At 48.6% G+C, this 13,100-nt stretch overlaps 1 protein-coding gene across 1 annotated transcript; it reads right to left on the reverse strand.

Annotated features, from left to right (window-relative positions):
- Positions 1-2,645: 2,645 nt before the first annotated feature.
- LOC144179742 (endothelin-converting enzyme 1-like) lies at positions 2,646-6,069 on the reverse strand. Its single transcript, XM_077708183.1, has 2 exons — positions 6,034-6,069; positions 2,646-4,941 (listed from the first exon to the last, which is right to left on the reverse strand). Exons 1-2 carry the CDS (start codon positions 6,067-6,069, stop codon positions 2,848-2,850), a joined length of 2,130 nt encoding a protein of 709 aa, XP_077564309.1. The 3' UTR covers positions 2,646-2,847.
- Between the last annotated feature and the right edge of the window lie 7,031 nt (positions 6,070-13,100).

Below are 13,100 nucleotides of genomic sequence, written 5' to 3' on the forward strand. Positions count from 1 at the left end.
GACGAGTCGTGCGATAGCCCCACAATGTTTTCCGCCAGCGGAATCCAGAAGCGTGCTGGATTTGTGTGGTGGTTGAAAGTTTTGTGGGTCTGGTTGGGGGCTTCAATAACGGCAACTGTAGTTGTATAATTTGACCGCAAGGGATTGTGGCGATGTGCATCAAGACGTGTGGTGTAAGCTTCGAGATCAGAGTCCTATAGGGGGAGGTGTTTTGCTTTAATTTGGAGTAGAGCAAGTGTCGCCAGGATACTTGTGTCTGGGGTAGAGTAAGTTGCGCATCCGGAAATTGACTGAACCTGAAACGGCTCCTCCGTAATACAAGGTAGGGTTTGGGGACGTGAATTTAGATGCATGTTGTATACATAATTAGTATCACAGGCCGAGTAGGCACCTTGAGTAGGCGGGTTAAGGGACAGACCAGGGTGTGTTGTCACTGCTTGATGCACCCGTGAGGCGGGCATTGTGGTTAGAAAAGATTGCCACTAGGAGAGTATAATAATGTCTGAGGTTCGATTCGGTTGTTCTGAGGTGGCGATGGTGAGAATGGAGGCTGGGCTAAGTATGCCACAATTCTGCACTGAAAGCCATCGCCGTTCATGCTATAAGGAGCGGAAGAAAAGCCGCAAAAAGAAGTTGAAGCATGGATAGCGCACTTAGCCCATTAGCAGACGATAACAGGCGATTGGGGTGTACATGGCGTCTGCACCCCCAGCTGGCTCTGTTCATTGGAGGGAATAATTATTATCGCATCCTGATGCGTATCCCGAAATATACGACTAGCATAATCATCATCATCATCATCATCACAATCATCATCACCAGCCTATCTACGCCGACTGCAGGGCAAAGGCCTCTCCCATTATTCTCCAATTACCCGGTCCTGTGCGAACTGCGACCAGTTTATCCCCGCAAACTTCTTGATCTCATCTGCCCATCTAACTTTCTGTCGCCCCCGGCCGCGGCGGCCGCTTTTCTGATGGAGGCGAAAAGCAAAAACGCCCGTGTGTATGAGATTTCGGCGCACGATAAAGATCCCCAGGTGGCCAAAATTAATCCGGAGCCCTCCACTACGGCGCGCCTCATCGCCTGCGTTGCGTCGGCGCGTAAAACCCCACAATCAATCAATCAACTTTCTGTCGCCCCCTGCAACGTTTGCCTTCTCTAGGGATCCACTCTTACTCTTAATGACCAACGGTTATCTTGCCTTCGCATTACATGCCCTGCCCACGTCCATTTCTTCTTCTTAAGTTCTACTAATATGTCCTTAACACGGGTTTGTTCCCTGACCCATTCCGCTCTGTTCTTGTCCCTTAACGTTACACCTATCATCTTCCGCTCCATTGCCCGCTGAGTCGTTCTCAATTTAAGTTGAACCCTCTTAGTGAGCCTCCAAGTTTGTGCCCCGTAGGCGAGTAAAGGTAAGACGCAGCTGTCATACACTTTCTTCTTCAGGCACAATGATAGGCTGCCATTGCACTCCACCCCATTCTTATCCTGTCTCATGGTTGGGATCCAAGGTCACAACTTGGCCTAAGTAGATATATTCGCCTACCACTTCCACTGCCTCGCCACCTATCTCAAACCGCTGTGCTGTCCCGAGGTTATTGATCATTACTTTGGTTTCCTGCATATTAATTTTCAGGCCCACGGTTCTACTCTGTCCAGTGCGGAAAGCATGCTTTGCAATTCGTCCCCTGAGTTACTTAGCAAGGCAACGTCATCAGCAAATCTGAGTTTACTGAGGCATTCTTCATTACCCCTTACTCCCACTGTTCCCAATCTAACATTCTGAATACTTCTTGTAAACATGCTGTGAATAACATTGGAGAGATTGTGTCTCCTTGCCTGACGCCTATACGATTATACGTGCAAGCGAATGCCGACACTAAAGCATGTAAGACCGGTACCCTTTGCCATGCACACTGACAGTGTACTTACCTAAGTAGGTGCTGAAAGCACACCACTCACAACAAGCCCGGCGTTTAATCATGCATACAATCTCCGACGCGCTCAGAACCTCTAGGATTCCACGAGTCGCCAATAATTTACTGGTGCAACAACGGACTCTCCGAAAAAGCCCAAACAGGACAAAGCATATTAGCCGAATTCCCCGCACCTGCGATCTAGTAGCGGCCAGCCAAGGAAATCACCAATACGAAGCTACCCGAGCCTTAGAAGGTTCCGTGCTTTCTCATTACGTGTAAGCGCCGCCCACGCTCAATTTCCCATCTAGAGCTATGTGTGCGAAAATTACGCTCTCAACCATGGGAACAACGAGCTGGCACGCGTAAAGGTGAATAAACGAGCACAGCCTCCCAGAAATGCCGCAGCACTTGATATAAAGACTGTTAGCAATGTCGGAAAGCACGATGAGCCGTCCGATAGGGCGAAATATTTCTGTAGTAAGCTGAAAGCGAGTTTCTAAAATGTCTTTTGGCGCTGCGAACTGCAGGAACAAATGAACAAGTTCCCTACGGATGGTTGGAGCTCAAAAGCGCGATGTCTTCGTCCGGTGGCAGGAAGAATGCAGTTGACTGCAGTGCCCATAAGGGGGTCTTTATGGAAACTTTGTGTTAATGAACTGTATGTAATAATGAAGAGGCATTTCGAATCAACATTTCTTTAAATACTTAGCGCACGATAATGTAACGTTGTAAACCAATCGCTTCCTAATGACAGTCAATGTTCATTATGGGTCAAACAATGACTCACAAAATAATACCGATGATAATAATCACTGCACGGCATAGCCGGAAAATAACGCAAAAGTTCTAAAAATTTCACGCAGGGGGTATTGCCGCACGCGATAAATCGCCTCATGCAAGCGCATCTTGATCCGCTCGTCGTCTACCAAAACGAGCACTTGCGCTCAGGGTTCATGCGTGCGTGGCTCTTGCAGTTGAAGGCGTCGGCGAACTCGCGCATATTGCGCAGCGGCACGACGCACCTCGCGTAACCAGGCGCGTATCTGGTCCCGGCGCTGCTGTACCCTCGCTGCTCGCACCACTTGAGGCAGAAGCCGATGAAAAAGAGCTGGTTCGGATAGAACTGACCCGGCACCCTGACGAACCTGTCGGCCCCGTCCAGGCTGCGGTAGGCGTCGAAGGCGCTGCGGGCACCCACCAGGTCGGCCAGGTTTTCCGAATCGAGATCGTCCGTGAGCACCAGGGAACGCCAGGTGAGAACTTTCTCGTGCTCTTCCCTCACGCAGCGGACGTGGTCCTTGTAGCGGGCCAGCGATAAAGGGTGAACCCAAGTAGCGCCCATCGAGCCGTGTTCGTTGACCGTTATTCCGTGGACGTCGTAGGCATGCATAATCTCGTGACCGACGACGTGCCCGAAACTGCCATAGTTGAAGGCGGCCGGCCCTCGCGGCATGAAGATCGGCGCCTGGAGAAACGCCGCGGGGACGATGATTCGGTTAGCGCCCAACTGGTAGAAGGCGTTCACTTCGCTCGCGGGGAACTGGGCGTCCACGCTTGTGCCGAGAAGCTTGCGCATGTAGTGGCTCGAAGCGTTCAGCCACGCGGCCAGGAAAGGACCAGACGGATAAGCCAAGTCATCGTAGTAGGCGTCCAGCGCAGCCAGCGTGTCCTGGCCTTCGGGGTAGCCCACATGGAGTTCCATGCGAGACAGCTTCCGCAGGGCCACTCTTTTGGAGGAGCTGTCGAGCCAAGAAGAAGCGACTAGCAGCTTATCGGTGCCCTTCTTGACGTTGATCGCGATCTGATGTGCGGCTCGCGCCACGTCGGGAGGTGCCACCGTGAAGAGCTGCTGGGCGTGAAATGCCACTGGCATGATCCTGTCCAGCCTGGTGAGGCACTCACTCTTGTAATCACCGTAGACAAAAGACGCCACTGAGCTGTCAGCGTACCCGGAGTACGTGCGAAGTACGTTCCAAGCGACGAGTAACGTGATTCCGCGTGAACCGACAGTTGCGTACAACGTCCGAAGATAGTTCATCGCTAGTTCTTCCACAAGTATCCGGTCGTCGGTGGTGTACAAACTGCCGGCGTACTTTAGCACCAGACGCGTCCACTCGCTGGCTGTAACCACGTTGGGGGTAAACTGACCGATGTCACTGATCTGCACCGAGTAGAACTCGGAGAAATTTCCCTTCTGGACAGAAGCGATCCTCTTCATCGCTATGTGGGCTTTGTTTTCCGTGCGAAAGACGAGCGTCATGATTTTTTCGAGCTGGTCGCTGTAAGGCGCAAGGAATACCCTCATGTAACCCTCGATGACACCCGTCTTCATCAATGCTTCGCGGTACTTGTACCAGACCAGCAAGGCCTTGTCGACTCGAAGCAAGAGCTGTCGCTTGTAGTCCTTGCTGGCGAACTCTGCGAGATTAAAGGCAAAGACCGCCGTGATTCCGTACTGAAAGTACAGACGGAAGATCTTTTCCAGAGCGCTTCCGTCCACGGCTCGGAGGTCCAAGCCCTCGTCCGCAAGGAACGTTGTAAGCACGGGCAAGTCGGCTTGTTTCTTGGCGACGACGTCGAGGCAAGACCGGTAAAGAGCGTTCGCCTTGCTCGCCGCGGATGACGCGACCGCCGCAGTCTTGTTTTTAAGCCCGGCGTCCAACAGGGCTTCGAAGATGCTTCTCGTGCGATACGATAGCGAGTTGATCTGGTCCGGCAGCGCCTCGCTGTACGAGCCGCAGACGAAATCGTAGAAGTCGTGGCACGGGTCGACCGACACGTTCACCGAGGCTCGGATCGTCTCGGCGACGTAGAGGCAGTCGGCAGAGGCGCACGTTTTCAGGGCGAACACGCTGCAGCGTCGCAAGTATCCGCGGTAGAAGAGGAAGGACGCCACCACTCCGCTGGAGATTAGCCCGATGAAGGAGCCGCAGGCGAATGTGAACGGCAGCACGCGCTGCCGGCCCAGCTGCCACGTATGCGTCCTCTGCAAGGGACAGCGGATGCGACATGTGAACTGCACGCACCATAAACTTTCGGCGCGCAGGTAAGAACAAGTATTGCCTGACGTAGTACAGTGCACTGTAGCATAGTATCAGATCGCATTCTGACGTATACCAACTTGCGTTCCCTAAGCTTACGCATAGACTGAAATTATCTGAAAAACCGGATGCAATATCCTGCATGTTCGTGTCAACGGACCCGTAAGGTAAATCAATTTAACCTCCCACATTCATCCATATACGTATACCCTAAAATGAAGAAAAAAATAGTTTAAGTTATGCAGTTACACGGCACCAGTACCACAGATGCTGGATGAGAGCGCACGTAAAAATGCCTTTAATGCAGCGGCCGTGCCAGTACTCTCTCTGTGAAGAGTCTCAATTACCGAGCGGGAAGAGAGGAAGGGAGGAGTCACGCTCCGTTTCTTTTTTGGTAACTTTTAGCAGACCAGCTGTCGCTGCTTCGCTTTTTGTCTTACATCGATTCTTGCTTCGTCAAAGTAGTTGTTTCTCGAGTTGATCTTTTTTCCTAAGTTTACCTCAAGCATTAAAAGTTGCACAAACACATGACGAGTATTCATTTACTGCGTCGGAAGCAGGGCCCAAGATGGCGCCCGAACCAGCAACAGACAAGCTGTTTTTAAAACTTCAAAACCGCCGCGACGTAGCTGTCTCGTTGAAGGCATGACATGATCTACCAGTTACTTTCCTGCTATCACAGCTGATTTTAGGGAACTTGACATCATTAGTTAAACTGTTACCACTGGTGTATAATAAACATTCGTACACACACTGCGAACACAGGCCGATCCCCCTCCGCCCTACCCCCTCCAAAATAAAAGTGCACGAATGAAGGCAGACAAAAGAGATTAGGTTTACGCACAGTAATGCAACTAAAGACACGGTTTTATTCCGTCACGTCAGGACGGACGGTGCTGTGACCTACTGCCACTGTGGCAAAACTACTACGAAGACGACAACGGCGACATGATTACCCCCAGCGCCCAGCGAAAATAGCGGGAATGGCAAGTCTTGTCAACTCTGGTGATTTTATATCCCGAATGACGGGCACCAGACCAGAAGCAGACAGAAAAGGCATCGCACACCTTATGCGGTGTGGCCTGGCACTGTTGAAGCGGCATTAGGGGGTTGAACAAAGTTCCAATCTCTGCCTTCCGGCAATAGATGGACCCATCTTATCTAAGGCACTTGAGAATACTCTGCACTCGCTACTGTTCTACATAAATGCTGTGGGCACCGATGACCTGTTCTAAATCTCTTCGAACCCTACCTCTTTCGCCCCGCGCTTTCGTCCCACTTCCAATGAGACATTATCACTTCGGCGCAGGTGGCGACTTTTGAAGAAAAGTCCACTCAATTCAGCTGCATACCTACGCAACGAAGCACACGTGATGAAAGCTTTCGTTCATGCAGTTTTCCTCTTTTCTTTTTTTTTTTGTTTTCAAAAGTGCTGTGGCTTTCGAGCAAGGACAGATGTCTTAACGATTGGTGATAACGCAGCCAGGGTTTGTCATTTTCAGTTGTTACCCTTCCGATATTCAGGCGAAGAGTGCGAAACTGCGAAAAAATTTGGGTTTGAGCAACGCCTTCTATAATGATAAACAACAACACATTTGGCAACATTATTAGGTTCCTAGCGGGTCAAAAACCTTCCGCGCAGGTAATGCGAGCAAGAAAACTCGGTAGCAACGGTAGAGACTGTGCAGCTGGCGCAATATATGCAGGAATTTAGGGCAAGTAACCCCCACCTTGCTGCTTCTGAGAGCCGCTTCTATTTGCAATTGTGAATAACGTCAGTGCAGAATTCGGTATATAGGCTGGCGTGAGGGCGCCTAGGTGAGCGCCTCTCATGCCTTGCAATTGTCTTCGCAGCATGTAGCACGTTTGACAACAAAGGAGGGAGGTGGGACACACAAATATGTCAAAACGAACATGTGACCGTTTTTGATTCGCGCTGTCAAATGTGCAACTAGATGACACCAGTTTTGATTATTGTATTGTAGCATGTGCAAGTAGAACTGCCTTCGAAGCAAGCCTTATTAGGTTACAGCCGGAGGGAAAATAACATTTCGCAAGACCAAATTGCTCCCTGTCTTCGTTAGAAGTAACTCACAAAATTTATGCGCTGGGACTTTTTCACTTAGGCTGAATAGTTTTATTTTGGCTACATTCCAATTTCATGATCGTTTTCGGGGAAAACCCGGTTTCAGCGTGTCTTTTTTAAAATTCCGTCCGAGAAAAGGTCGATATTGGTTTCACCTGAAAACTGAGGGATATATGCATACCTACCGACGACCGCAGCGGTCCAATGTGCCCGATGAGTTCTCGACGCTTAAAAATGTTGGCATAAATCGTGCCACCAGCGCTTTCGGGAAAAGTGTTTGCCTATGTGTACTTCGTCTTCACGCACAGTGTTTTGCCTTAGTGTTTCACAACGAAGCGGTATACCTCAACCCGTCAATGGATGAAACGTATCCGCCATCCGTATAAAAAATTCGCCCTGCGGTAAAGCCAACTTTCTCGCGATTTCTCGCGATTGCTTATGCGTAGTGGTGTCGCGGCTAGAACGCGTAGAAGCGGATAACTCGGGGTTAGCTAAGCGGGTTGCAGAACTGGAGGCAGCGCTAAGTAACGAACGCGAGGAACGGAGGGTCGTTGAGGGAAAGTTAGAAGCAGCTGAGAGGAAGCTAGAAAGGAGCGTCATTTCGCCAACAAATGACGACCACCTCGGCCCATGCAGCGAAGCGGAGGCATGCGCCGAGGGGACACCGGGGGTGGAAGCAACGATAGGCAACAGCTACTCCCACGTGCTGCAAGATAGGACAGCAAAACCAGCCGATAAGCCGGGTACCAGTAAAGAGCGGCACGTGGCAGATGATAGCGTGGTAATCATTGCGGGTGACTCTAACATGAAGAGGAGCGGCGCTGCCATAGTGGAAAGGGTAAAGGGGGATAAGCGTGTGAAGGTGGGGTGTTTCCCAGGTCAAACGATGCAGACGGTGATGACTGCAGCGAAGGGGCAGCTGGCCTTGTCTAGTAAAGCTAGAAACCTTGTGGTGATTGCCGCGGGGCTTAACGATGTTCTAAAGGGAGAGGAGGGTAAACTTGGCCAGGAGATAGCGAAGGGGGTAAAGGACCTGCGGGCGACGGCCCCAAATGTGAGCATTGCTGTCTGCACCGTGCCGGAGGTGATGAAGCAGGGCGTGCACACCGAACGGGTAGTACTCGCTGCTAACAGCGAGATCGTGAGGTGCGGCAGGGAACTTGGGCTTGAAGTGATAGACGTGAACAGGGTAGTGGGCAGCATCGGACATAGGCAAGCTTTTCAGTGGGACGGGATTCACTTCAGCCCCAGGCTAGGAAACGAGGTGGGGTGGCGCTTAGGTGGGAGAGCGGTAGCTTTTTTAGGGGGCCCCGCGCAGCTAAGGAAGGCAAACTAGGAGACAAAGGGGAAGCAAGAGACACATGCACACTCAACGCGGGGAGGCAGCCAGGCCTAGAGCTAAACGGAGAACCTACGGACGTAACTGAGAGCGTTGACAGAAGCCATTTAAGTGGAAACAATGGAGCAAACAACTCTCTAAACGACAAAAACAGACCCCGTAAGCGGAGAGGGAAAAACAAATGCAATAAATATTTAATCAGCTACATAAATATGCAGGGAGGCAGAAAGCCAGATAAGTGGGTGGAAATTCAAAAGCAACTTGAACGGGAAGGAATAGACGTGTACGCTTTAGCCGAGACTCACCTCCGGGACCTAGAAGCCCCACCTATCATAGACAATTATGTCTGGGAAGGTTGCAACAGGACCACAGGAATGAAGAAAGGGGGAGGTGTTGGCATGCTCATTAAACAAGGGACCGACTGGCAGAGAGTGCATGAAAGTTGTAAAGAGCATCTATGGGTTAGAGGCACCATAGAGGGGAAAAATACATGGTTAGGAGTGGTGTATCTGTGGACCGGAAGTAGTGCTAAGGAAGAAAATGAGGAAATGGTAAACTGTTTGAGAAGAGATATAAACGAGTTCAAAGATTCGGGCGAAATAATCATAGTTGGAGATATGAATGCCCATATAGAAGGTTTGGATGGATACACAGACCACAACGGTTCTCTAGTGATAGATCTATGTCAGGAAAACCGGCTTGTAATAGTAAACACGGAAAGCAAGTGTGACGGACAAATAACGTGGGGAAGCGGTAACAGGCAGTCCAGCATAGACTACGGTTTAGTATCCGAGACAGTATACGGAAGGCTGCGGGAAATGAGGATAGATGAAAATGGAACAGACAGCTTAGGAAGCGACCACAAGCGGTTTAGCTTGCACTTTGGAGGCGCAACCCGGACAAATGCAGAAATAGGTACAATAGGAGGAAATAATTTGAATAATGAGCAGTTAAAGATCATCGCTGATAGATTGGAAGATGAAATCAAAAAATACCCATGCAAAAATTGGGATTACGATGAAATAATTGCGTTCATAAAGGGTAAGATTAATGACGAAAAGGAACGAAACCGATGGAAAGGGAAGAGAAAGCCGAGAAGCTGGTGGAATAAGGAAATAAAAGAGGCTATCGACCAGCGAAGAAAGGCGTCGAGAGAACATAGAGAAGCAAAAAGAACTAGTATGGAACCGGAGGTAGTGAAGGAAAAGTGGGATGTCTACCGTGGGAAAAAACTAGAAGTGCAGAAAATGGTGCAAGCGAAGATCAAGCAGAAAAGCGAACAATGGATGGCAGAAATACGGAAGAAGGACAAAAGCGCATCCAAGAAGTTTTGGAACCATGTAAAATCACTAAGCTCAAAAAACGATAACCATCAAAAATTCCTGATTGATGAGGAGGGGGAACATTTAGAAGGAGAGCACGCGTTGGCGCATATTCATCGAGTGATTAGTGAGAAGTTTAGGATAATAGTGGTAGGGAAACCGGCACCGATAACATCAGCGCCAAAAAAGACTGCGGAAAGGGAAATAAGTTTGAGCAACCTTGATTGGAAAAAAGCAGAGCAAAAGGTTTCCCCTCAGACAGCAGTGGGCCCGGACGGAATACCAATGCAACTGATAAACCTACTTGGACCTAAAAGTAAGGAATCGTTTATGAGGGCAATAGATAAGGTAATAGAAACCAAACAAGTACCAGAGGACTGGTTAGAAAGTAGGATGAATTTAATATATAAAGGCAGAGGAGACAAAGCCAGTATTGAGTCATACAGACCACTCACAGTAACGTCAGTGGTGTATAGATTCGTAATGCAGGCGATAAAATCAGAAATTCAAGCATGGATGGAAGAAAATGAAATACTTGGGGAACTGCAGAATGGATTTAGACAAGACAGGCGACTGGATGACAATCTGTTCGTGATAACGCAATGCATTGAAATTGCGAAAGCACAGAATAGACCACTATGGATTACGTTCTTGGACATTAAAGGGGCATATGACAACGTAAACAGAGAACGGCTGTGGAGAATGTTGAAACTCCAGGGATTAGATGACGAGTTAGTACAGTTCCTTATAGCAATCTATAAAGACAATAGAGTGCACCTTACTTGGGAAGGACAGAAATGCGCCCGGCAGGTCAACATCCATCGGGGACTGAAACAGGGATGCCCTTTGAGCCCAATACTGTTCATGCTTTACATGGCAGGGTTAGAAAAGAAACTGGAAGAAAGTCAAGTAGGGTTTAGCCTAACCCATATGCTGCAAGGCGAAGTGGTACAACAGCATATTCCGGGAATGTTATACGCAGACGACATTGTTCTTTTAGCTGATAACCAAACCGATATGCAGCGGCTAATAAATATTTGCGGCCAGGAAGCCACTGACCTCGGGTTAAATTTCGGTGCAGAAAAATCGGGAATAATGGTTTTCAATGACGCTACCACCGACGTAGTGTCTATCCAGCAAGGCGAATTACCTAGAGTCAAGGAATATAAATATTTGGGAGTGTGGATAAACGAAGGGGATAGCTACTTAAGTACTCACGAGGAGCAACTTAAGGTTAAGGGAAAGCGAAACGCAGCTATAATGAAGCATAGAGCTCTGTGGGGGTATAACAAATATGAAGTAGTAAGAGGAATGTGGAAAGGAGTAATGGTTCCGGGTCTCACGTTTGCGAATGCTGTACTCTGCTTAAAATCAGACGTTCTATCACGCCTTGAAGTAAACCAGAGAACGGTAGGACGTCTGGCCTTAGGCGCGCATGGAAAAACAACTAACGAAGCAGTTCAGGGAGATATGGGCTGGGCGTCGTTTGAAGTTAGAGAAGCTCAGAGTAAAATATGCTTTGAGATGAGATTGAGGGCAATGGATCAACGAAGGTGGGCAGCTAAGGTTTTTAGGTACCTATACTTGAAAAGCGTGGACACGCAGTGGTTAAGAAAGACTAGAAGGCTAACGATGAAATACGGAAAGAACAGTGGGGAATCCAAAACAGCCAAGGTAACCAAAAAAGAGGCAAGGCAGAGTGAAACGAATAAATGGAGGGAAAAAATGGAAGCCAAAACGTCGTTAGAGATGTACAGGGCTGAGAAGATGAACATCAGAAAGGAAAATTTCTACGATAGTTCCCAGGGCAGTGCTTTGCTTTTTGAGGCTAGAGCAGGTTGCCTGCGAACTAAGAGTTTTGTGGGGAAGTATTCACAAAATGATGGGGTATGCGTGGTCTGCGGAAAAGAAACAGAAACTATGCGGCACATCGTGCTAGAATGTGAGGGTATCCATCCAAATCTACATGAAGGGAATATTGGGCTGTCAGAAGCCCTAGGATTTAAAGGTATCACAGAGGAAGTGAACTTCAAGGCTGTCGAGGGGACGAAAAGAAGATTAGAATGCTGGTGGACGAAAAGCAGAGAGGGGAATATTGCCTAGGACAGTTACCACTTGTAACAGAAAAAAAAAGTATTTTGTGCCTAATAAGCTTTTTGTGCCTGCCCTAAGCAGCGCTAGTATTGAACCAAAAGTGTAAAACATAGGTATATTAGTCTTTTTTGGTAAGATGACATGTCATCACCCCGATACAAAGGGGAAACCAATAGAAATCATCATCATCATCATCAGCTATGTAGTTCTTACTATGTAGATATATAGAAAAAAAAAATACTGCAACTTGCCGTTAAGACGACTCTACCATTACGCAGTTTCACTTATTTGTAATAAATAGTCTATTGTGGTGTTGTAAACAATTAGAAATTTCCGTCGGCTGCCAATACATGGGCTTTAGACTAGACAAACGGCTGAATAGTTCATGTTTTCTCACAAGTACCCTGAAACAAGTAATATGGCGTGGCACTCTCAAACGACTGCTCAAACCATGTCAAGTTTTATCTCAGCAGGTATCACATATCAGTATCAGTCGAAGTTTTAATACAAATAAAATGAATAAACCGATAAGCCATTCCAGCGTCAATACAAATCCATGGACTGTGGAATGAATAGCTCCATGTTTGTCTCCTAGTTTAAAGCTGTAGTCCTTCCGAGTTTCATTAGGTTAATTATCTGAAAATTCTCACGCGGTGGATTGTGGATTATTATTGTTTTTTTTAATGGTATGGCCGTCTGAAGCAAAAACAGCTCCGAAAAGCAGCGCGAAAAAAATGAAGGGGAGGTGGGGGGTGGGAGTCGCATAGTCATGGTTCGCATGTAAGGCAGTGTGTTAGCGGCGTTAAGGACAGCGTGTTAGGACAGCCAGCGGTGAATTCAAATATACAATCACCCCCCCCCCCCCCCTCCCCTTCTTCCCCCCTCACCACCTTCCCTAGGCCATATGTGACCCGCCGCGGTGGCTCAGTGGCTAAGGCGTTGCGCTGCTGAGCACGAGGTCGCGGGTTCGATTCCCGGCCGCGGCGGCCGCTTTTCTGATGGAGGCGAAAAGCAAGAACGCCCGTGTGTACGAGATTTCGGCGCACGTTAAAAATCCCCAGGTGGTCTAAATTAATCCGGAGCCCTCCACTACGGCGCGCCTCATCGCCTGCGTTGCGTCGGCGCGTTAAACCCTACAATCAATCAAATCAATAGGCCATATGTGCGTCACAACTTCTCTGTCCTGCCAATTCGTTTTGTTCATGCTCCATTACGATACGCGCCCACGATACAGTAGTAAGGTTCCTCCCTAAATTAAATTCGACTGAAAAAGGAGGCAGCCATTGCGGGAAT

The sequence above is a fragment of the Haemaphysalis longicornis genome, unplaced genomic scaffold (assembly GCF_048455015.1).
Source record: "Haemaphysalis longicornis isolate Haplotype H1 unplaced genomic scaffold, Haemaphysalis longicornis Haplotype H1 scaffold_4, whole genome shotgun sequence".
In the NCBI taxonomy this organism is placed as follows: domain Eukaryota; kingdom Metazoa; phylum Arthropoda; class Arachnida; order Ixodida; family Ixodidae; genus Haemaphysalis; species Haemaphysalis longicornis.